This window comes from Miniopterus natalensis, chromosome 4, assembly GCF_054644295.1.
Source record: "Miniopterus natalensis isolate mMinNat1 chromosome 4, mMinNat1.hap1, whole genome shotgun sequence".
In the NCBI taxonomy this organism is placed as follows: domain Eukaryota; kingdom Metazoa; phylum Chordata; class Mammalia; order Chiroptera; family Miniopteridae; genus Miniopterus; species Miniopterus natalensis.
Window position 1 is genome coordinate 97,335,613 of NC_142084.1, and position 23,111 is coordinate 97,358,723.

At 40.9% G+C, this 23,111-nt stretch overlaps 1 protein-coding gene across 3 annotated transcripts in view; it reads left to right on the plus strand.

Annotated features, from left to right (window-relative positions):
• Positions 1-2,191: 2,191 nt before the first annotated feature.
• Positions 2,192-23,111, plus strand: part of RNF216 (ring finger protein 216) — a 115,292-nt gene continuing 94,372 nt past the window's right edge. Inside the window, exons 1-4 of one of the 3 annotated variants that reach the window (XM_087817013.1) lie at positions 2,192-2,308; positions 10,564-10,699; positions 16,458-16,591; positions 22,217-23,077. In XM_087817013.1, the coding sequence (XP_087673139.1) occupies positions 10,633-10,699; positions 16,458-16,591; positions 22,217-23,077 (1,062 nt within the window). In that variant the 5' untranslated portion in view covers positions 2,192-2,308; positions 10,564-10,632. Of the gene's footprint in view, positions 2,309-10,563; positions 10,700-13,239; positions 14,835-16,457; positions 16,592-22,216; positions 23,078-23,111 lie in introns of those variants that run through there. The other 2 variants (XM_087817014.1, XM_016213631.2) reach the window with 2 other exon arrangements.

Consider the following 23,111-nt stretch of genomic DNA (forward strand, 5'->3'; position numbering starts at 1 on the left):
TTGGTAATTCGTTAATTTGTTTAATTATACATTTTAAAAAATTTAATAACATTTTATTTCATAGAATCTGTTTTTATGGTTACTTTCTGTTTATGAAAAGTGAGACTTGTATTTTATTTATATAGTGAAATAACATTTTCTTTTAAAACAAATGTATTTTAACAAAAAAAATGAATCAGTCTAAAGAAAAATATTACTAATAGGCAATATGTGGATTAGGCAAATATTGTGGTGGGATTGCTCACCTATCTGAAGTTTGGGAAAAGCCATTCCCTTTGCAGCTCTGCTGCTTTGTTGTTCAGTGAGAGGGTGGCTGTGACCTCCTGTATGGCATCTTGATAGGGTGGAAGCAGGGTCAGCAGTGCCCTATACAGGTGAGACTTCTTTTAATCTTTTATACCATATTTTTACTGTAGCTTTTCTATGTTTAGATATGTTTAAATACATAAATATTTGCCGTTGTGTTATAATTGCCTACAGTATTCAGTACAGCATCATGCTGTATAGATTTGTAGCCTAGGGACAAGAGTTATATACCATATCGCCTGATGTGTAGCAAGCTGGACCATCTAGGTGTGTGCAAGCAAGTGCTCTCTCTGATGTTTGCACAATGATGGAACTGCCTGAAGAGGCATTTCTCAGAACACAGCCCCACTTAAGTGATGCACGACTGTAACTGCCTATTGAAATTGCTACTTAAGGTTTGCTGGCAATTTAATATGTCCAAAACATCTTCCCTTCTCCCTGCTCTGGCCGAAATCTGCTCCACCTGATTTCTCCCCATATTTGAGAATGGAACCACCACTGACCCAGCTGCACAAGCCAGAAAACCTTGCAGCAATCCTTGGCTCCTCCCTTCCTTTCTCACCCACATCTAATCCATCCGTGAGTCTCTCTGTTCCACCTTTAGAAAAAATTCTCCTCTGATTCTCTCTCCCCACCTCCTCCCTGACCATCCTGGTCTGAGTCACCGTCGCCTCTTACTTAAGACTCCTGCTTGCCCAGCCGGGCGTGGCTCAGCCGTTGAGCCTCCACCTAGGATCCAGGCGATCAGGGTTCGATTCTGGGTCAGGGCACATGCCCGGGTTACGGGCTGGGCAGCTGATCAATGACTCTCTCATCATTGATGTTTCTATCTCTCTCTCTCTCTCTCCCCCTCCTTTCCTCTCTCTGAAATCAATAAAGATTTAAAAAACAAAAAAGACTCCTGCTTGTTGCTTCTTGACCAACCGCCTTTCCTGCTCCTGATCTTGCCTCTTCATAGTCTGTTCTCTAAACAGCCACCGGAGTGACCTCTGCCCCACATGAGCAGACAGACTCATGTCCCTGCTCTTCCAAGTCCCTAGTAGCTTCCATCACACTTTGCAGAAAATCCAAATTCTGTCTTGAGATCTTCTATGACTTGGGCACCCCCCACCTGGCCAGCCTCATTCCCTACCCCTATCGCCTGTCTCAGCGCCCTGCAGCCAGGCCGTTTTCCCAGATGCCAGGCCTATTGCCATGCTGGGGCCTTTCCCCCTTCCATGCCATCCGCTTGAGGTGCTCTCCCTCTGGGTGCTCACCTTGGCTCCCCCCCAACCCCACTCAATTTTGTGCTCAGTGTCCCCTCCCTGACCACCCTCCTACCCCCATCACTCGCCATCGCTTTCTCTGCTTTATTTTTCCTGTGGTGCTTTTTTCCCCTGCACACTTCCTGCCTGAGCCAGTATCTTACTGAGTCCACTAGTTAGCTACTGACTTACTTGCCCGCTAGAATCATAAGCTTCGTTAACACAGCGACCACCAGGCCTCTGCATCCCCGGGCCGAGCACAGCGTCTGGCACACGGGGAGCCCTCCGAAAACACGCCCTGAAGGAACGAGGGACCTGTCAGAGGCAATGGGTGCAAGCAGCTGCACACCCAGCAGCTTTCCGTGGCCACCTGCCCCCGCACCCTTCTCAAGTCCTGGGCCCAGGAAGTCCTGACTCAGCGGCGGGAGTCCCAGGTCGTTGCGGCCTCCCGCCTGGCGGGGGAGTCAAGACTCGCCGGGCGGTGAGCGGGTGGAGCCGCGCACGGGCGGCCCTCTCTATGGTCCCGCTCCCCAGGCCCCTCCTCCTCGCGCCCGCCGTGCCTCTATGGTTCTTCCTGTCATTAGTCGGGAGGGGGCGCTGTGCGCAGGCGCGAGGTGACGCCGCGGCAGGGCCGGAAGGAGCGCGGCCGTGGCCTCCGCGGCGGCGACGGGCGCTGTCGGCCGCGGCTTGTGGTGACTGAGAGCTCGGGCGACAGGGGCGGCCGAGCCCGCCTCGCGAGCCGGCGAGTTGAGTGGCGAGTAAGTGTCGGGCGCGGGCGCGCGCGCGGCTCCTCGGCGGGCTCCGGGAGGCGAGTGGCGTCCGCGCCCGGCGCCTCCTCCAGCGCGGGTCGGGCCGCGGGGTCGGGAGGGGGCCTCGGCCGTGAGGGGCGGCGGGTCGCGGGGCGGCGGGAGCGATCCAGGCGCGCGCGGCCGCGGACCCTGCGCCGCTCCCGGTACTTCGGGAAGTTTCGCGGGCCGGCCCGTCAACCTGCGGCGCGAGGGCGAAAGCGCCGAAAGTCCCACTTTCCTGGGCGACACCTCACGGGAGGCGGCGGCCGTGGTGCCGAGCGGGCCTGGAGCGCGGGGGGCGAAGCGCCGTGACTTTGAACTCGGGCGGCCCGGGCCCCGCGGCGGGCGGGCCGCGGCCCCGCACCCTGCGGACTCAGCCCTTGGAGGGGTGTGTCCCCAGGAAGCCGGCGACAGCTCCGCTGCCCTCGAGACGACTTGCAGGGGTGCCCGAGCCCGCGGCGCGGGGAAGGCGACCCTGAGGGATGTACCTGCAGCGCCGGGCGCCGAACCGGGGCGACGCTCCCGCGCGCGACGCGGCCGCAGCCCTGGGCACGGCGGGCCCAGCACTTCGGGCCACTCAGTGTCGTGACAACCGAGCGCCCGCGGTCCCGGCTCGGTTTCTAGGGCCGCTTCCCACACAAGCCAGCCCTGGGGCGGTGTGAAAAACTCGGGCGCGCGGCGCCGAGGGCCCCGCTGAGGCCTGACCCAGCGTGTGCCTCGCGGAGAGGGAAGCTGCTTCGCCCCGGGAGAGGGCCGGGGACTCGGGGACAGGCTCCGACTCCAGCACCTTGTCCCGAGGAGGACCGCCCCGAGGGATTTACTGCGGCGCCGCGCGGGGTTGCCTTTGAGGAAATAGCTAGAGAGCCGGGGGCCAGCCTTCGGACCTCCTTGCAAAACCTAAAACAGAGGTTCAGCCCCTGCAATAAAGGAAGTTGAGATGTGCGTCAGGGAGACCGAAAGTTTATGAAAGTACGGCAGATGGGAGCATCCGTGTTTGCTAACTCTGAGAGCTGTTTTTTTAATACTATATTTTTATTGACTTTTTAGAGCGTGAGAGAGAGAGAGAAGAGGGAGAGAGGGAGGGAGGGAAACGTCCATCGGCTGCCTCCTGCAGGCCCCGCACCCGGATGGAGCCGGGCTTGTGGCCTCACCGGGAATCCAACTGCCAGCCCCTCAGCGCATGGCATCTGTGCCCAACCAGCTGAGCCACACTGGCCAGGACAGCTAATTTGTTTTCCTTAATCCTCACCCGAGGATATGTTGATTGATTTGAGAGAGAGGGAGAAACCTCGATGTGAGACAGAAACATCGATCCGTTGCCTGGCCTGCATGCTGGGACCCAGGCTCAAACCCAAAACCTAGGATGTGCCCTGAAACCTAAGGATGTGCCCTCACTGGAGTCAAGCCTACAGCCCTGCGGTGTGTGCCCGGAGCTCCAACCCACTGAGCCACACGGCCAGGCTGGGAGCTGCTGTTTAACCAGCGTTGACTATCTCCTGGGCTGTTAGGACTTTCACAGACAGCGTAACTAACGTCACACCTACCCATGTTTTGCCCTCATTGCTACTGGTCACAGGACAGAACATGATGCTGTGCTCCAGGCACTGTTCTGAGCGCTTTCCGCACCGCGACTTCTCACCCTCAGTGCCTGGGGTTTCGTTCTTCTTACTTTTTAAAGGGGAAAACGGGGTGCTGAGAACAGCTTAGCTAATCACAAAGCTCACAAGGGGTGGCTGGAACTTGAACTCAGCCTGATCCCAGAGTTCATGCTCCTAATTATCCTGTTACACCTGTGAATGTTTATTCGGAAGGCTCTTATGGAGTATTTACTTCGTGCCATGCAGTGTGCTATATCCTGGGGCTATGGGAACGAATAAGATGTAGGGTCCCACCTTCTTGGAGCTTGTTTTAGCAGAGGAGATGGATATTAAACAATTGTAGCTTATTACTGTGCCACGTCTCCTTTGAAGGAGTGAGAGATCTGCGCATGAATACTGGGGATAGTCAGGAAAGGTTTTTCTTTGAGGAAGTGACATTTAAGATGCAATGAGGGATGATAGAGTTCATTTGGTGAAAGAGGTAGTGAAGGGTAATCCAGCCAGAGAAAAGAGCAGAAGTGGAAAGAAGGAGCATGGCACGCTCAAGAAACAGCCATTGCCGCTGCCAAATGGGGAATGGAGGGGAGAGGTACGAGGTGAGGCTAGTTGTGTCAGCAAGGGTCATATGAGGCAGCGTTTTGCAAGCCGTGGCAGTGATTTTGGTTCTACCGTGATGAGATTTGTGGTTTAAAAAGACCTCGCAGCACTATGTTAAAATGTAGAACCTGTAGGCAGTATTGGGATAGAAAGGACGGTGTCAAGGGGATTCAGTTATAAAAGGTCATTGAAAACATTGATAAATTTTTTAAACCCCTTGTAGATGAGGATGTGCTTAACTATCCTGGTTTCTTTTTTTCTTTTTTTTTAAAATATATCTTTATTGATTTCAGAGAGAGGAAGGGAGAGGGAGAAAGAGAGAGAAACATCAATGATGAGAGAGTTGTCATTGATCGGCTGCTTCCTGCACGCCCCCCAACTGGGGATTGAGCCCACAACCTGGGCATGTGCCCTGACCGGGAATCAAACCGCGAAATCCTGGATCCTAGGCCAACGGTCAACCGCTGAGCCATGCCCGGCTGGGTGCTATCCTGGTTTCTGAACCAATATTCAGTTGACAGTTAAGGGAAATGTTTTTTGTTTGTTTTAGAGAGAGTGGAAAGGAGAGAGAGAAAAACATGGATGTGAAAGAGACACATCGATTGGTTGCTTCCTGGGTGCGCCCTAGTTTGGCGGGGGATCGAGCCTGCAGCTGAGGTACGTGCCCTTGGCTGGAATCGAACCTGGGATCCTTCAGTCCTCAGGCCGATGCCCTAACCACTGAGCCAAACTGGCCAGGGCTTTTTTTTTTAAGGGAAATCTTAATGTTACATGTTAAACTCTTTAGCCCACCCAATGAAGATTTTTAATTTAATTTTTGGATTAAAATCTCTCCTAATGTAGAAAGATACTTATTACAGGATTTTTAGAGCTCTTTTAAACTCTGCTTAAACTCCAGACTGTTTGTATAATTGTATGCGTAATTATGGATGATATTCTACCTTAGTTCTTTTTGTCTATGTATTAAAATTAACGTGCATTGCATTTTCTTGTTCTGAACTTATCACCTGCCTTTTTCTTTGTTAATATTGTCACCATCCTGCCCGGCCGGGCATGGCTCAGGAGTTAAGCATCGACCTAGGATCCAGGCTATCAGGGTTCGATTCCCGGTCAGGGCACATGCCCGGGTTGCGGCCTGCAGCCGATCAATGACTCTGTCATCACTGATGTTTCTAGCTCTCTCTACTTCTCCTTTCCTCTCTCTGAAATCAATAAAGATATATTTAAAAAATATATATATTATCACCATCCTTCAGTCACCTGATCTCAACATCTAAGTTACCTTTGACTCCTTTCTTTCTCTTGCCTTGATGGCTAATTACATTAAAAAATCGCATTGAATCTAATTCGTAGTCAGTATCTTACATCTTTTTCCTCCCCTGCTTACTGTTAACTCTAGTTCAGACTTCACTAGCTCTTGTTTCTGGGTTTCCTGCCACCAGATGTCTTCTACAGTTGGCCTTATATGTTGCAACTAGGTTGATTTTCCTAAAGCTCAACTCTACATTGCTTCCCATTGGATAGAAAATAAACCTTAAGCTCTGCTTCAGTTAGCTCTTGACGCATAGCAAACCACACCCAAACTTAGCGACTTAATGCAACAATTTTATTAAAAGTTTTGTGAGTCAGGAGACTGTGAAGTGCTCACCTGGGCTATGTTTTTTCTGATCCACATGCTGTCAAACGAGGTGGCTGGGGCTGGAGGACGCACTTCCAAAATGGCTTCTTCACTCCCATGTCAGAGACTGCGGGAAGGCTGGGCTCTGCTGGCCTTCCCCTCTCCATGTTATGTGTCAGGGCTTTCCATGTGGTCTCTCCAGCAGGGGAGTTAAACTTCTTACATGGTGTCTCTGGCCTTCAAGAGCCGGAGGTGGAAGCTGCTGCCTCCTTTAAAGGCTAGGCCTGGAGCTGGCACAACATTCGGTTTAGCTTAAATACTGCTGTCTCCACTAAACATTTCCTGACTGCCTACCTCTCCCCAACTGGAATAATCTTTTTATTGCACTAATGACTTTATACTTTTTAGTATACTTAATTATATGCATATTTTTTCTCATTGATGGGACTCCCAAGTTCTTTGAAGCAAGATCCATGTTGGGTTTTCTTTGTATTTATTCACCATGATGTACAACACATTATTTACACCATGTGGTAAGCCCACAATAAATATCTTGAATTCTTTTAATGTATTTTAAGTGTTAATGTAAATAATGCCAATTTAGTATAGGAAAATCAGGAAATATAAGGAAGCGAAAAATATAAACTACCTTAAACTTATTACTTAGAAACAGCCATTATTAACTTTTTGTTGTGTTGATTTAATATTGATTAAATATTAGTACAGGCTTATAAAGAATGGGTATCCAAATATTGGTTAAGATGAGAAGCTACAAGTTGAATGAAAAGCAAAAATAATTTATAGACAATTGAAAAATATGCTAGAGCCGGCCGGGCTTGCCTCAGCAGTTGAGCATCAACCTAGGATCCAGGAGATCAAGGTTTGATTCCTGGTCAGGACACGTGTCCGGGTTGCGGACTTGATCCCCAGTCGGGGGCGTGCAGGAGACAGCCAATCAGTGACAACTCTCTCATCATTGATGTTCCTCTCTCTCCCTCTCCCTTCCTCTCTCTGAAATCAATAAAGATATATATATATATTTTAAAATGCTAAGGAGGCATTGTGGGGGGCTTGATGGATGTCAGCTTCTCCCAGCCTGTGTTTCACTCTGCTTTGCCCACCTTTCCCTGGAATGTTAAGAGATTAACTCATTAAATTTGAAACATCTTTTATTACCCCCAAATAAGTGTTTGCAGCAGTGACAGGCATATTCATGGAGATTACTCTGGAAAACGGGAACACTGCAGAACCCCAGGACCATGCATGTGGAAGGAGAAGTGGAGAAGCAGCAGAAATAGAAGACTGAGAAGAAAATGATTGTTAGAGACAGACCCGACCAGTCAGTCTCTGGGCACGAGGAAGCAAAGATGCAAATCTGAAAACCAGAAAATTGTGTGAGGGAACCAACCATGGATGATACCCATTTTTTCCCCAGACTTTGTTTTCCAAATTTTCTATAATGGGCCATACTTTATAATTGAAGAAAATCCTAATAAAAACTGATTGTTGTCACTTAAGCCACTTTACCTGACTCTGGTTACATATGGCTGTGTTTCACAGTTCCAGTCTCTGAAAGAAAGATGTTTTTGGAGTCACTCATTTATAAGTCACCTGTGAGATGCTGGAAATACAGCTGTGAGTAAGACATAGTCAAGGGCATAGGGAGGAAACAAAATGTGAACTCTCTCATATGTTGATTCATCCATAAAAGGAGGGACAGTTGTAGGAGTGGAAGAGAACATGGAAGAACTGCCATCTAATTTTCTTAAAGTTTTACCATATAGTAGTACTACCGAAGATTCTCTACAGTTATGAAGTGATGAAATAAGTGCTAATTTTTGGTTTTTATTTTGGAAAGCATTAACTGATACTTGACTATAAAGTAGAGTCATAAACATACATACAACTTTTATAATAAAGGGAAGAGGCAAGAACTGAAATAATCTTTCTTGGGTGGCATTTACAATTTCTGGACTTCACTTTTGTTTATTTTCTTTAGTTGTCTGATCAAGAAGCGAAAAGACATAGATAGCTTCTTGCTACTTCCAGAGGGGAAATGATGTCTCTTTTATAGAAAGAAGTAAACGTTTTACTGTGAATAGCTATAATACTAGTGAAAAGTAACTTGTAAGAGGAAAATACAGTGTCGTTCCCCCCCCCCCCCTTGTTTGGCTATATTACCAACTCTTATTAATAAACACCACATCTATGTGTACTTGAGATAAAGCTCTTGTTTTGATGGCTCCTACCATATACAAAGTGCCTTCTTATGTACATACTTTTTAATCCTCACCAGATTTTTTTTCCCTTTTCTTTTTATTTTTTAGAGAGAGAGAAACATCACTGTGAGAGAAAAGCATAGATTGGTTGCCTCCCATACGTTCCCGACTGGGGATTCAACCTGCCACCTAGGTATGTGCCCTGATTGGGAATTGAACCTGCCACCTTGTGGTGTACAAGACAATGCTCCAGCCACCTGAGCCACCCGGCCAGTGCTGCCTTCTCATATTTAATCTTCAACACAGCCTTACAAAATAAGAATAGCTATTTCCGTTTCACAGATAATAATAATAGTCATAATGTGACACTTGCTATTTCCCAGGCTCTATGCTAAGTACTTTATACATATTTAACTCAATTGAAATTTAAAATAACCATATTTTTATTTTACAAATGGGGGATCTAGGCCCAAGAGGTTAAGCAATTTACAGTTACTGATTCACTAAACAGTGACACCAGGTTTATACTTTTGCAGTCTGATCTGAAACCCAGATGAGAGGACCGAACGTCGGGGTTGAGGGACCTTTACAGAGAAATTAGTCAGAAGTAGAAATTTCATCAGATTCTTTTTCTCAGTGCAGCTTTGGGCTGCTGTGTGTACCATTCATGAGGAATGTTACTTTTAAAGCACCACTAGTAATCTGTTTAACTACAAGCTTGACATTCTAACTAAATTAGATGTAAAATAAGTCACATTTCCTTTTGATTTCCAGTGTAAAACTGAAGAAACCTAATTGTGGTAAAAGAAGAAATAAGGAACTTGGGTATTATAATTAAGTGTTCAAGATACTTTTTTAAAAATTATATTTGAAAGAAAAGTATTTGAATAAATGCAGTTCAAATTTGACACCAGAGCTCTTTCCTTTATACCATGCTATTTATAAGTAACATTACTGTTATTTCAAGTGAGAGAACCAAACTATTGCTTGGATGTGTAATTTTTTAAGTTTGAGATACCTTTGTCTGGTTATAGATAACCAGAAAGTTCTGTGGTAAAACAATCTTGATATACAACTTTGTATTCTCTAAGTTGGAAAATTCTGATATTATTTGACTGTTAACTCTTTGTGGACGTTAATGAGAGAAACCAGGATTTGGAGCTTACATCTTAAAGCACATGATTTTTCCCAGGAAGGCAAAGAAAATTGAGCTTTTCTTAGGGGTGAAGGAAAACGTTGAGTGGGTAAGCTACAGATGGGGTCTTGAAACTAAAGAGGTCCATAGCAGTCATAATTGTACCCTTTTGGTTCTTATTTATTGATTTTCATTCTTGTCATTTTTATCAAAGTAAAGCATGAAAATGGTTCAAAATCAAGCTACAGAAAATTAAAAGCAATAATCCTGTCCTCCTGATCCCCAACTACTGTTTCATGTAGGCAACCACTTTTTCCCCCCTTATAATGGCTTTGTTTCCCCTAGCTTTTACATTGTGAAATACAACACACCAATAAGTTTCACCCCAAACAACTAAGTTTAAGCCTATGCCTAAACTTTGTCTAAATGGGAGTCATTATTTATACACATATATATATGCTCTAACCAACTGAGCCACCTGGCCAGGGCCAGTCATTATGTTTTAATATCTATCCATGTTGTATGTGACTGTAATGGCTTCTTTTTTTTGGTATTGTATGAATATACCATAATGTATTTGTCCATTCTATCATTGATGTGTGTCCCTTTCAGTTTTTGGCTTGTAGAATTAATGCTGCTGTATTGTGCATAGACTTGCTGCATGTAAGCATATGATTTTTGATGTTGAATAATATGAGTTCTTTATATATTTTGGGTTTTAACCCCTTATCAGATAAATGATTTGCAGATATTTCCTCCCATTCCACAGGTTGTCATAATTGAGTTTTTAAGTATACTTTTTGTTTTTTGTATGTCCCATCTATTCTTTGATCTCTTATTTATCTTTTATATGTTCTTTTGGAGTAATTTGGTTTTTTTATTATTCCATTATTCCCTCTTTTATTAGCTTTTTAGTTATGCATTCATTTAGGGGTTTTTTGTTGTTGTTCTAGTGGTGGTTTCACCTTAAGCTTAGAATGCTACTGCCTTGACCAGATACGTGGGAAGAGTTTTGATCCTTCCCTCATTCTTAATGTTCTTCTTTTCTTCTTTTTCAGACCCTTTGGAACAGGTAGTCACACCATGTTTAGATATTAGCAAGCACATATGTGTGTCCGCATTTCAAAATGGCAGAGGGAAATAACAATGAAGAGGTAATTCACTTGAACAACTTTCATTGCCACCAGAGACAAGGTAAATGTTGGTTCTCACTTTTTCCTTTTCACTGTTTTTTCCCTTAGTACTATAGTTATATCTTTTTCAAAAATGAACCTGTTTTGCACCATGTAGAACCCAGAGATGTTTCATTTTTAGGCCTCAGAGCATCAGGTATAAATGGACTCATCAAACTAGAATTTTGTGTCAAATGGTGATACCTGAATGCATGACTGAAGTTTAAGAATCTTCTCTCACAAGTAGATTAATAAACTATGAATTATCAGGCTAAAAAGAGCTGTGAACATGTAGTCCTTGGATCTTAAGAGGCTGGAGTTTGAGAACAGTGGCAGTTACCTGTTTTTGAAGGAATGGTGACTGCAAAGGAACACTCCTCCTGACCTAAAAGTACTAAGGCTGCTGCTAAGCATTTGCCAGAAGATTGTGGTTTAGCCTTACACGGAATTTTAGGACATGTATTTTTTCATTTTATGGTGTTTTAAATGTGGGGAAATTTATTGATTTATAAAAGGAAGGAAGCCTGCACTTCTATAACTTCATTCCTAAATGCATACAAAATTTCCTGCCAAATCCTAATTCACATTTATACATCACTAAAAGAAGAAATGTTATGCCGATGAGTAGGAAAAGTTCATTTTTCGTAAGTATAAATTTCATGAAAGAGGTTGTACCATGTTTTTTGGTGTTTTTTCCCATTGGTAATATTTTGTGCTTATGATGACTTCTTTTCCAGCAGAGGGTAAATTATATGTATTTGGCTTTCAAAGCATTTAAAATTGAGTAAATTTTATTAAGCAAATAAATTGAGAAAAATAAAATTGCTTAAGCTATGTAAATTATGAGTACTACAAAAGAAATACTGATTTTTTAAAATATATATATATTTTATTGATAGAGAGAGGAAGGGAGAGGGAGAGAGAGAAACACGGATTGGCGGCCTCCTGCACACCCCCTGCTGGGGATCAATCCCCCATCCTGGGCATGTGCCCTGACTGGGATTGAAACCAGTGGCCTCTTGGTGCATGGGATGGTGCTCAACCAACTGAGCCACACCGCCGGGCAAGAAATACTGATTTTTTTTTTTTTAAGGGTTGTTTTTTTTTAAATATGTTTTAATTTATTTTAGAGGAAGGTAGAGGGAGAGAGAGATGGAAACATCAGTTATTAGAGTCATTTATTGGCTGCCTCCTACATGTCCCTTGCTAGGGATCAGGCCCACAACCCAGGCATGTGCCCTGACTGGGAATCGAACTGGGATCTCCTGGATCATAGATCAATGGTCAACCGCTGAGCCACACCAGCATGGCAGGATTTTCTTAATAGTATATTCTAACTTGATAGTGATTATAGCTATAATTTATTGTGAATAAGAAAGTTTTAAATATTAGCTATAATTTATATATGTGATCATTTCCAAAATTCCTGAACACGTATAAATTAATGTTGTAGTTTTTTAATTGGATCTTAAATATACTTGAATGTTTCTTTAAGCACAATAATATTCTTTTGAGAAATCATTGACTTAGGAGGCGTGTTTTTTTTGTTGTTGTTTCTTTTTAAAGCTCTAATTGGCTTTATTAAGCAATTCATGAATCAGGGAGCATCCCATCAAACAACTAGAAGGGTACTCCCTGGAGGTATATTTTTCTGTTAGACAAGTTTTATGTATTACACCCATCATGAGGATTTTTTTAGGCTACAAAGTTGTGTGGTTTTTTTATTAGCTGTATTAATAATTTTTATGCCAACTTTTATAGTTATCTTTGCAATCATCTTTATTGAGCTGTAATTTATATACAGTAAATTCACACATTTTAAGTGTATAGTTCAGTGAGTTTTAAAAAACAAATACACCTATATAACCACCACCTTAATCATTATATAGAATATCACCCCAGAAAGATTCCTTTAATGCCCCTTTTCCATCGGTGTTTACCCCAGTCCTGGATTAATGAAACGACTGATCTGCCTTTTGCCACTATACAATTTCATATCAGTGGAAGCATGCAGTATTTACTCTTTGTGCCTGAATTCTTCTGCCCAACATAATTTATTGTGAGATTCATCCATGTGTTGCATGTATAAGTAATTCAGTTCATTTAATTGCTGAGTAATATTCACCTAGAATCCTATACCCAGTGAAAATAGGCTTAAAAATTAAGGTAAAATAAAGGTTAAAAGTACAGGAATGAAAAAGATACATTTTGCAAATAGTAGCTAAAAAAAACCAAACTGGTATGTCTATATTATCAGGTAAAATAGACATTCCAGCCAGAAGTTTGTTTGTTTTTTAAGTATATCTTCATTGATTTCAGAGAGAGGGAAGGAGAGGGAGAGAGAGATAGAAGCATCAATGATGAGAGAGTCATTGATCGAGCCCACAGCCTGGGCATGTGCCCTGACCGGGAATCGAATCCCGATCGCCTGGATCCTAGGTCGATGCTCAACCGCTGAGCCACGCCCAGCCGGGCCCACCCAGAAGTATTAATAAACATTTCATAATGATAAAAGCGGATCAGTGCACTGGAAAGATAAAACAATTCTAATCCCTACACACTTAGTAACATAGTGTCAAAATATACAAAGCAAAAATTGACAGAGCTAGAAGAAGAAATGAACAAGTCCACAATCATAATGGGAGATTTTAATATATTTCTTTCAATAACTGGGAGAGAGCAAGCACACACAAAAATTGTATGAATGTAGAATATTGGAAGAGCATGATCAATAAACCTGACATGTTAGACATGTATGAAATAGTGTACCCAATGTATTTACCAAAATTGATCATATTTTGAGCCACAAAACAAGTTTCAAGTTACAGAGAATTGAAATCATAGATTATGTTCCCTAACCACATTGGAATTGAGCTATAAATCAATTATAGAAATATAATTAGAAAATCCCTATATGTGTGGAAAATAGGAGTACACTTCAGAACAACCCATGGTTCAAAGAAATCACAATGAAAATTAGGAAAATTTTTGAACTGCATGATAGTGAAAATACAATCTATTGAAACTTATGAGATGCAGCTAATGTCATGTTTTGAAGAAAACTTATGTGTGCATAAGAAAAACAAAACTAAATGTCAAGAAAACTAAAATGCACATATGGGTAAGAAATAAAGCTCGGAAATTAGTAATCTAAACTAGGCTCAGCAAACTGAAAGAGCCAGATAGTCACTGTTTCAGCCTTGCAGATCATATGATCTCTGTTGCAACTACTCAGCCTATTATACCATTGTATCATGAAAGTAGCTGTAGATAATATATAAATGAATGAACATGTCTGTGTTCCAGTAAGGACATGAAGTAACAGGTTCTATTTTATACTGCTGGTGGGAGTGTAAATTGGTGCAGACAATTTGGAAAATTGTTTGGCTTTGTCTACTAAAATTGAAAATAAGCTTTCCATATGACCCAAGTGAAATGTGTATGCCCAGAGACATGTCCAAGCATGTTCCTAACAGCACTGTCCAGAATAGCCAAGACTGGAACCAACCCAAGTGTCCATCTGCAGAAGAATAATTAATTTAAGGTATAGTCATATAGTGGATTACATAGAGCAACAGAGCTACTGCAGCATGCAGCAGCATGGTTACATCTTGGACCTGTTATTTGTAAGGAAGCTAGAAACAAAAGAATACACTCAAAAACAAGCAAAATTAATCTGTGGAGTTAAGAAGCTCCTAAAGTGCTAGAAATGTTGTATTTACTCGCCTTAGTGATGGTAGTTCCACAGGAATATACCTTTTATATTAGTTCATGGAGTTATACACTTGATTCATAGACTCTGTTATACTTTTAATTTTTTTAAGTATATTTTTAAAAAGCTAATGTGTTTATACATGGTGTGTTGAGTATCTTGTCAACTACTGGGCTTCATTGTAAGGTGATGGATTTCAAATCAACTTTTTCATTGGGTCCTTTTCTTAGGCTGATTCTTTCAGAGAGGAATCTACAGTTTCCTGCATCTGGAATCTAAGACTGCCAGCATTCAGGGTGCCAAGCAGCAGAAAGCAGCTGTGGTCTCATTCACTGTGCTATTTCAGTGGCACCCCTTTCCTTTCTTGATCCCCTGCCTGGTGTCTAGTGCCTCTGCCTCAGAAGCTAGAATGGATCTCCACTGGATGGGTCTTCTGAATGGCCAAGTGAGGAGCTTGGCAAAGCCTCTCTGCAAAGTCAATGATAAAGTTAACAAAATTGTCAAAAACAAGTATTTAAAGACTGGAAATAACCAAAGACATACAATAATTGAGAATATTTGCTCAAGAAAATCTAGGATTCTGCAGCATGAATTAGGCCACTGCTGGTTGGTTGCCTCCTCTGCAGACTGGGTTTAAACCTTCTCCACCCTGCTAGAGCTCTTGCCATCTGTTTAAATCCCTTGCCAGCTATCATTTCCTTTCCTTTTCTTTGTGTACTTGAGAGATTATACCTTAAGTTCCTTTTACTATCATTTTAGTGGTATTTCAGGAGGTAGTGATGACAACCACTTGAATTCATCCTGCCAGATTTAACCAGAAGTCCTCTATCATGTACTTCCCAGGCTCTCTGTTCAGTTGGTTATTAGATTTATCAGCCTACAATGTAGGTAGCAATGGACTTAAAATCCGGCAACTTACTATGTGTCAGGTACTAAAATAAACAGACATTTTATGTGAGCTTTCTCAATTAATACAATTACTTGAGGTAGGTACCACTGCTAACCTTTTTTTAGTGTTAAGGAAATGGATGTTTAAAAAAGTTAGATAACAGCAGCATGTAGCTAGCATGTGGTAGAACTGAGATTTGAACCCAGGCAGTTTGACTTTAAAGCACACAGACTTACCTGTTTTAAACTACCATCCCTGGCATTACCACAGCTCTGTTGCAGGAATGAAATGAGATAATTGATTTTAGATTGCTTTTCAAATTGTTCGGTACCATAAAAATACATATATGAGGCATTAACCTTGAGAAAGACATTAGAGCTTTAATGGAGGAATTTCAAAATTTGTAAGACCTCTTTCTGTTTCTTTTTTTAAAAAAAACATGTTTTTCTAGCACAGTCAATGCGTTTTCTCTTCATTGCCCATTTTAGCTTTAACCATCCCATGGAACCAGACACACAAAAAATATCAGTTTGTGTTATTCAGTAATTCACATCCAACATGATCTATTTTCAAACAAATTAAAGGAGTTAGAGACCTTGAACAAAATTACTATATCTAGATAGTGTTTAGCTCTAGTTACATTTAAAAAGAAACTAGAAGAGTTAAATTGCTTACTGTCATAGATGCTCTATGAGTGTTTGGCTAAAACACTGAAATATGTTTGTATAAATAATACTTAAGGTTATGTCTAAGGTGAGCACATTTTAATATTAAACAAAAGTTTTACTATTTTTGAGTAAATTTTTTTTCTGATCTGTCAGTTTGAATGACAGTGTTTTATTCCCTGGAAGGATTAGACATGGGATGAGTTAAAGGCCATGATTTCACTTTTAAGGAATTGACATATTTCATCAACATTTTTCCAGCCTAATATAAGAAAAAGTTGATAATCTTGAGCATAGTAATTGTCAGATTTTCTCAAGTGATTCCCAAAATGTATTATTGGTAAAGATCAGAATGGAAACATGGCTCTTAATGCTTAGGTATGTGTCACTTGAGGAGATACCAGTAGCCATGAACTTTGCTTTAGACACGACCTTTTGCATGCCAAAACTGAATGAAAGGACTGAATATGATTGTGCCCACCTCCTGGTAACAGTGTTTTCTGCCTATTTTTAGACTGGATCAATCTCAGAGAAGGACCCATCACCATATCTGACGACTCTGATGAGGAAGGAGTTCCAATGATGGTCACCCCAGCTCCTCAGCAACATGATGAAGAGGACCTGGATGATGATGTCATCCTGACAGAAGTGAGTTTTCTTAAACTTATCAGGATGAGGCATTATTTCAAGTTAGTGATCTGATTCTTCAGCCACTCAGTAGTGGCTACTGGGGCCTTGTGTAGGATAGTCGAGAGCACTGCTTGTGCTACACATGTGGCACTCTTGGCACTTGTTCTGTGTTTCTGAGATCAGCCGCCTTCCACCCTTCCTGATGTCCCCTTACTTTTAGAAGCCACATGTTTTCATGTTTCTGGACTTCTGTGCACTATTGCTTTATCTGACTCTTCATGTACCTAGTATACACTATTGTAATTACTACAACCTTATAGTGTACCTTAATCTCAGGTAACGCTCATCTCCCCTTATTACTCTACATTTTTCAGAATCCTGGATATTTTTCTGTTTGTATTTTTATATAAATTTTAAGATCAGCTTTTTAAATTCAGATAGATTCACAACAAATCCTATTGTTATAGCACAATTATTATAATATTGATGTTTTCTAAGAGCAAGTATTATTGATTTAAGTCTGTTGGTTCTTATATTAATTTCATACTCAGCCACCTTATTTTTGTCTATAGTAATTTTTTCAGTTGGCTTTCATAATTTCTTAATGGATGGCAATTTTTTTATCTGCCAATAATGATACGTCTAGTTTCTTCCTTATGTAATTATGTTAAGTGATACCTCCTCAAAAATTTTTAGTAACATTAGTAATGGAATAAGAAAAATAGCCACTGACATAAGTGGGAATTCTTTAATGTTTCTTCACTAAGTGTGGTGGTGGCTTTTTTGCTTGAGATAAAATTTTTCAAAATTATGCCAAGGAAGTAGCCATCTACTTTGTTTCACGTTTTTATTAGTGAATATAGAATTCTGTCAGATTCTATATATTTATCTCCCAATTTAAATACTGTTTTTTAAAATATGTTTAAATTCTGTATACATTTTTTAAAACACTGCAATATGTTTTTTGTTTATACAGTCAATTATTCACTTTGCCTTGTCCAAATTTTTTTGTTGTTGTTGCTGCTCTTTATTCCTTTCATCATTTCTGGCCTTAAAACTGAGATTATTTTTCTTCTACCTAAAGAACACTATTTAATACTTTCTTTACAGTAAATCTAGTATTTTCACTGAGTATAAATTTTGTGTGGAAGTACAGAGACTATTCCAGTGTTTTCTGGTTTCCATTTTTTCATTGAAAAGTCTGTAAATTTATTTTTTTCCTTTGAAGGTAATATGTGCTACTACTTTTAAGAATTAATTTTTTTGTATTTGATTTCTGCAGTCTTCCAATGCTATACCTAGGTTTCTGTTGTTTGGGGTTTTAAAATTTATCCTGCTTAGATCTTTAAAACAAATCAAGTCACTGTCCTTCTTGAATATTTGTATTTTGTCTTCAAATATTGCTTATCTTTCTCCTTCTAGAACTCCAGTTATATAGTTGATAAAACCTTTTTTTTAACAAGAGAACATATCCATTTTATTTATTTACTTTTCAATAAGTTTAAATCCTTGGGTACAGCATTACATGGATTCTGTGTCCAGTAGCCTTAACAGAAAGATTGCTTTGGAGTTTAGCACAAACTATCCACTGTTTCCATGAGCACGAGTTACCTTTTCCCAGGTTACCTGGTTTTGTTTGGTTTCCGACCAGGAGTCACTGTGTTGTTTTTGCTTTGTATACATAAGAACATATCTTGCCTAGATAGAATTCATTTTCATCTTGAGCATAAACACCTTCAATTTTAAGAAGAGCCATGTGCTCTCTCTGGTTCCGGAGACCCCACTTATAGCCAGCAAAAATGGCGTTGGACCACAGTCTTCCAGATATGTTTGTCATTACAAAAGTCCTTTTCCCAGCAGGCCTCCACAGGCTCCAAGATGGCAGAAAAAGTTGGTAAAAACCTTTTCACTATATTCTTTATGTCTTCTATTCTCTTACCTAATTTTCAATCATTTTATGTCTCTGTGCCTTATTCCATTTTTTTCTGACCTGTCTTCTAATTCACTAATTTCTTTCTTCAGCTGTGTTTATTTAAAATGCTATACACCCATCCATTGATTCCTAATCTCAGTTTTTATATTTTTTCATTCTGGGACCTCCCTCCCTTCTCTCCTTCCCTCTCTTTCTTTCTCTTTTTCTTTCGTTTTTTCTTTTTTCTTAAATTTCTAGTTCTCTGCTGAAATTCTCAATCTCGTATTTTATTTCCTTAAGTATACTAAGCATATTATTTTAGAATCCATGTCTAATAACTTTACTATCTGCAACCTCTGTAGGTGTGTTTTTGTTGTTTGTTACTTCTCTTGGTTTGGTTTTCTATAATGTTGCATCAACTTCTTACATGCCTAGTTATTTTTTATTGAATAATAGTCATCGTTGTATATGAAAAATTTGAGGTTCTAGATGATGTTATCTTTCTTCTCAAAGAAGGTTATGGGGCCAGCAATCTCAGATTCAGGAATCTAAACTGTGCAAACTAGGATTTAATTTTATTTTTACTTTTTTGTTAATCCTCACCTAAGGATATTTTTTCCATTGAGAGAGGGTAGAAAGGAGGGAGAGGGAGAGAGAGAGAGAGAGAGAGAGAAACATCAGTGTGAGAGAGAGACATTGATTGGTTACCTCCCACACGCTCCCCATCCGAGGTCAGGGAGGGAATCTGAAACCTAGATATGTGCCCTTGAACAGAAATCGAACCTGCAACCCTGGAGTGCTCAGCCCTGCGCTCTAACCACTGAGCCACACCAGCCAGGACTAGGATTTAGTTCCTGGGAGGTCCAGCATGTTTCCAGTTTGCCCTTATTCAGTAGTGTAGCCCTTCAGGGCCTTATACTAGAGCTTAAAATTTACCAGAACCCTTACCCATGGTGAATTCTGAATTCCTATTTTTGTACCCTTAGCTCCTCATTCTTTAGCTAAATCTGGAATTGGCAGGTGCATCTGTAGGGAAAAAGTACCCCTATGTGGGGCTTATTTTGCTGTATTTCTTCCTTCTGGTTTCTGTTCCCCTGGATCTGAGGCCTTCAAGTAGATGTTTTGATTTTGGTTTTGCTTTGATATTTTGACCAGTTTTTCTGCTTTTACTCTATTGCAGGGTTTATCTGAATGATCTAGCATTCCATTTATTGGAATTGGAAGTCCACTGTTGTGCTTTTTCCTATGTGCTTTCTGAATCAATGTGTTCCAGTAACTCTTGATTATATAGTTGGGTTTTGCTTAGAGGTTCTATTTAGAGATACTTTTCAATTAAATAAGGTGAATTGATCTTGTATTTATTAATGTGGCTATTATAGTTTGTTTTTAGTTTCCTTGTAGCATTTAATATGCTTTGTGTTTTTATTGCTTTTAAGAGGAAATTTTCACTATATCCCTTGAATCTTTGAGGTTATCTTTTTATTTATATTGAAAGCATGTGTTCTTGGTTAATTTGAAAGGTTTTTATCCATAGTTTTATTAATTTTCGTTTTTCAAGTAGTTATTTTTATACTTTCAAATGTTGTCCTTATGTATATAATTTGATTTATCAGCTTTAAGTGTATCATTTGACCCCCAGCTTCTCTGCTTCCTCTCCTGACTTTTGATGGTTACCTTATTTCTACAAAACCGTAACTTAAAACATTTATGTTAAAGAGGTAATTATTTCATTACTTCTTTGTGTCCTTGTTTTTATATTTTGTCATTATTTCATCTGTGCAATGCTGATTTTCTAGTACATGTCACACATCTACTATTCTTTTTTTAATAGGCATCTTTATATAGTTTCTGGGTTAGTTGTTGGTTATTATTACTCAACTTTGAATGCAATTTTAGTTTTCTTGGGCCAGTTTTTTATAGGCAGTTATATTGGGAAAGGGCTCAGGCTAGCAGTAATTCTCCTTATGACAGAGAACGTGTGGGGGAGGATGTTTACATACATGTGCTTATATTTGTTTAGCTTTTACTTCTTTCTTTCTTTATTTAATCCTCACACGAGGATATTTTTTCCATTGCTTTTCAGAAAGAGTGGGGGGGGGGGAAGACATTGATTGGTTACCTCCCACACATGCCCCAGCCCGGTGCTGGGGATCGAGCCTACAACCTAGGTATGTGCCCTTGGCCAGAATTGAACCCAGGACCCTTCATCCACCGGCTGGCATTCTAATCACTGAGCCAGACAGGCTAGGGCTAGCCTTTACTTCTTACCTCCTGGCATAGATGGCTAGTTCAGAGCAGTCCAATTCAAAGTTCTCTCCATCCTGCCTCCTGCAGCGATCTGTTCTCTTAGGGACAAACTTTAGAATGTCTAATTCTTTTCTTTTTATATTGCAAACATTGTGGCACTGAATATCCTTGTATATGCCCCCTTTAGACACTTAAGGGGGCAAAGCTAGGAAAAAAGTGATGTTGATAGAGCATAAGGATATATATTTTTTATTTTATTGATTTTTTTTTTTTTTTAAGAGAGAGGAAGGAAGAGAGAGTGAGAGAAATGTTGATTGGTTGCCTCTTGCATGCATCTTGACTGGGAATTGAACCCACAACTAGGGCATGTACCCTGACTGGGAATTGACCCGGTGACCCTTTGGTGCACAGGCGACACTCAACCAATTGAGCCACATCACCCAGGGCTCCATTTTTTATTTTAATAAATAAAGCCAAATTGCTCTTCTAATTTCTTTTTTTATTATTTTTTTTAATTAAAAAAATTTTTTTAAAATTAAATATATCTTTATTGATTTCAGAGAGAGGAAAGGAGAGGGAGGGAAAGAGGGAGAGAAACACCAATGATGAGAGAGTCATTGATCGGCCGTCTCCTGCACGCCCCCGACTGGGGATTGAGCCTGCAACCCGGGCATGTGCCCTGACCAGGAATTGAACCCCAATCGCCTGGATCCTAGGTCAGTGCTCAACTGCTGAGCCATGCCCGGCCGGCTGCTCTTTTAATTTCACTGGCAGTTTTCCCACATCCTTACCAGTACTTGATATTATCTAACTAAATTTTTCTAGTCTTGTGGGGAGAAAAAGATCTTGTTTTAGTTTGCGTTTTGCTGATTACTAATGAGAGTTACATTTTTTTTATATGTTCAACATTTCTCTCTTTTTTTTTTATCCTCATTGGAGGATACTTTTTCAGTTGTTTTACAGAGAGAGTGGAAGGGAGAGGAGAGAGAGAGAGAAAGAGGAACATCAATGTGAAAGAGCCACATCGATTGGTTGCCTCCCACATGTGTCCCCACTGGGGCTGGGGATTGAGCCTGCAACTGAGGTACATACTCTTGGCCAGAATCAAACCTGGGACCCTTCAGTCCAAAGGCCAACGCTCTAACCACTGAGCCAAACTGGCTAGGGCAACATTCCTCATTTTTTCACTGTGTTTTCATTTTTTCATTATTTCCTGTGCAGTTGTTTTTGATTTAGTAGTCTCAGGTAAAATTATAATTGAAACAATAATTCAGACTTCGGTATATGAATGGCTATTTTAATTCTTATAGTGAGTGTAGTATGATCAGATTTCAGCGTTACCATAAGTGTGAAGAATAGGTTTTGTGGACGAGAGTGTTTTTGTTTCTTTCCTGCCCTATCTCAGAAGCTGCATATTAATACATAAGGAGGCCATAGACATAGGAAAGAAATTGAATTATTATTAAAATTTCATTTTTTCTTAGACAAGTAAACCTCAGACATCACGACCCAATCTCATCAAACCAGCTGCCCAGTGGCAAGATCTCAAAAGTTGGGGAGAAGAAAGGCCTAAAAAGTCTAGAGCAGCTTTTGAATCAAATAAGAACAACTATTTTGCAGTGTGTAACAGCTCATTGTTTGATTCTGGGGCACAGGATGATTCTGAGGATGACTACGGTGAATTTCTGGATCTTGGGCCTCCTGGAGTTTCTGAATTCATTAAGCCAAGTGGCCAGACAGAAAGAGAACCCAAGCCTGGACCAAGTCATAACCAAGCAGCAAATGATATTGTCAACCCTGGATCAGGGCCAAAAATCTTTATCTGGAGAAAAAGTGGCCTTCTTATTCCAGATAGCGATCCTTTGGACATTCAGAACCAGTCTTCTGAAGACTCAGAGACAGACCTTTTATCAAACCTCGGAGAATCGACTGGTATCCTAGAAGATCAGACCATCGAAGAAGACTGCTGGTTAGAAAACCATCCTTACTTCCAGTCCCTAAACCAGCAGCCCCGTGAAATAACAAACCAGGTTGTTCCTCAGGAGCGGCAGCCTGAAGCAGAACTCGGTCCATTGTTTTATCAGCATGAGCCCCTAAGGCTGGCTTTTCCAAGGCCGGCTTTTCCAAGACCAGAACCCCAGCAGGATGGGATTCCGGGCCCCTCTTCTCCTCAGCCTGCCCATCCTCTAGGAGAACTTGAAGACCAGCAATTAGCAATAGACGATGAAGAGCCAGGCCCAGCCTTTCCACTACAGGGATCCCAGGAGCCCAATTTGGAAAACCTTTGGGGGCAAGAAGCTACTGAAGTAGACCAAGAAGTCATTGCACTATTAGTGAAAGAAACAGTAAGTTTGATTTTATTAAGTAAATAATTATTGA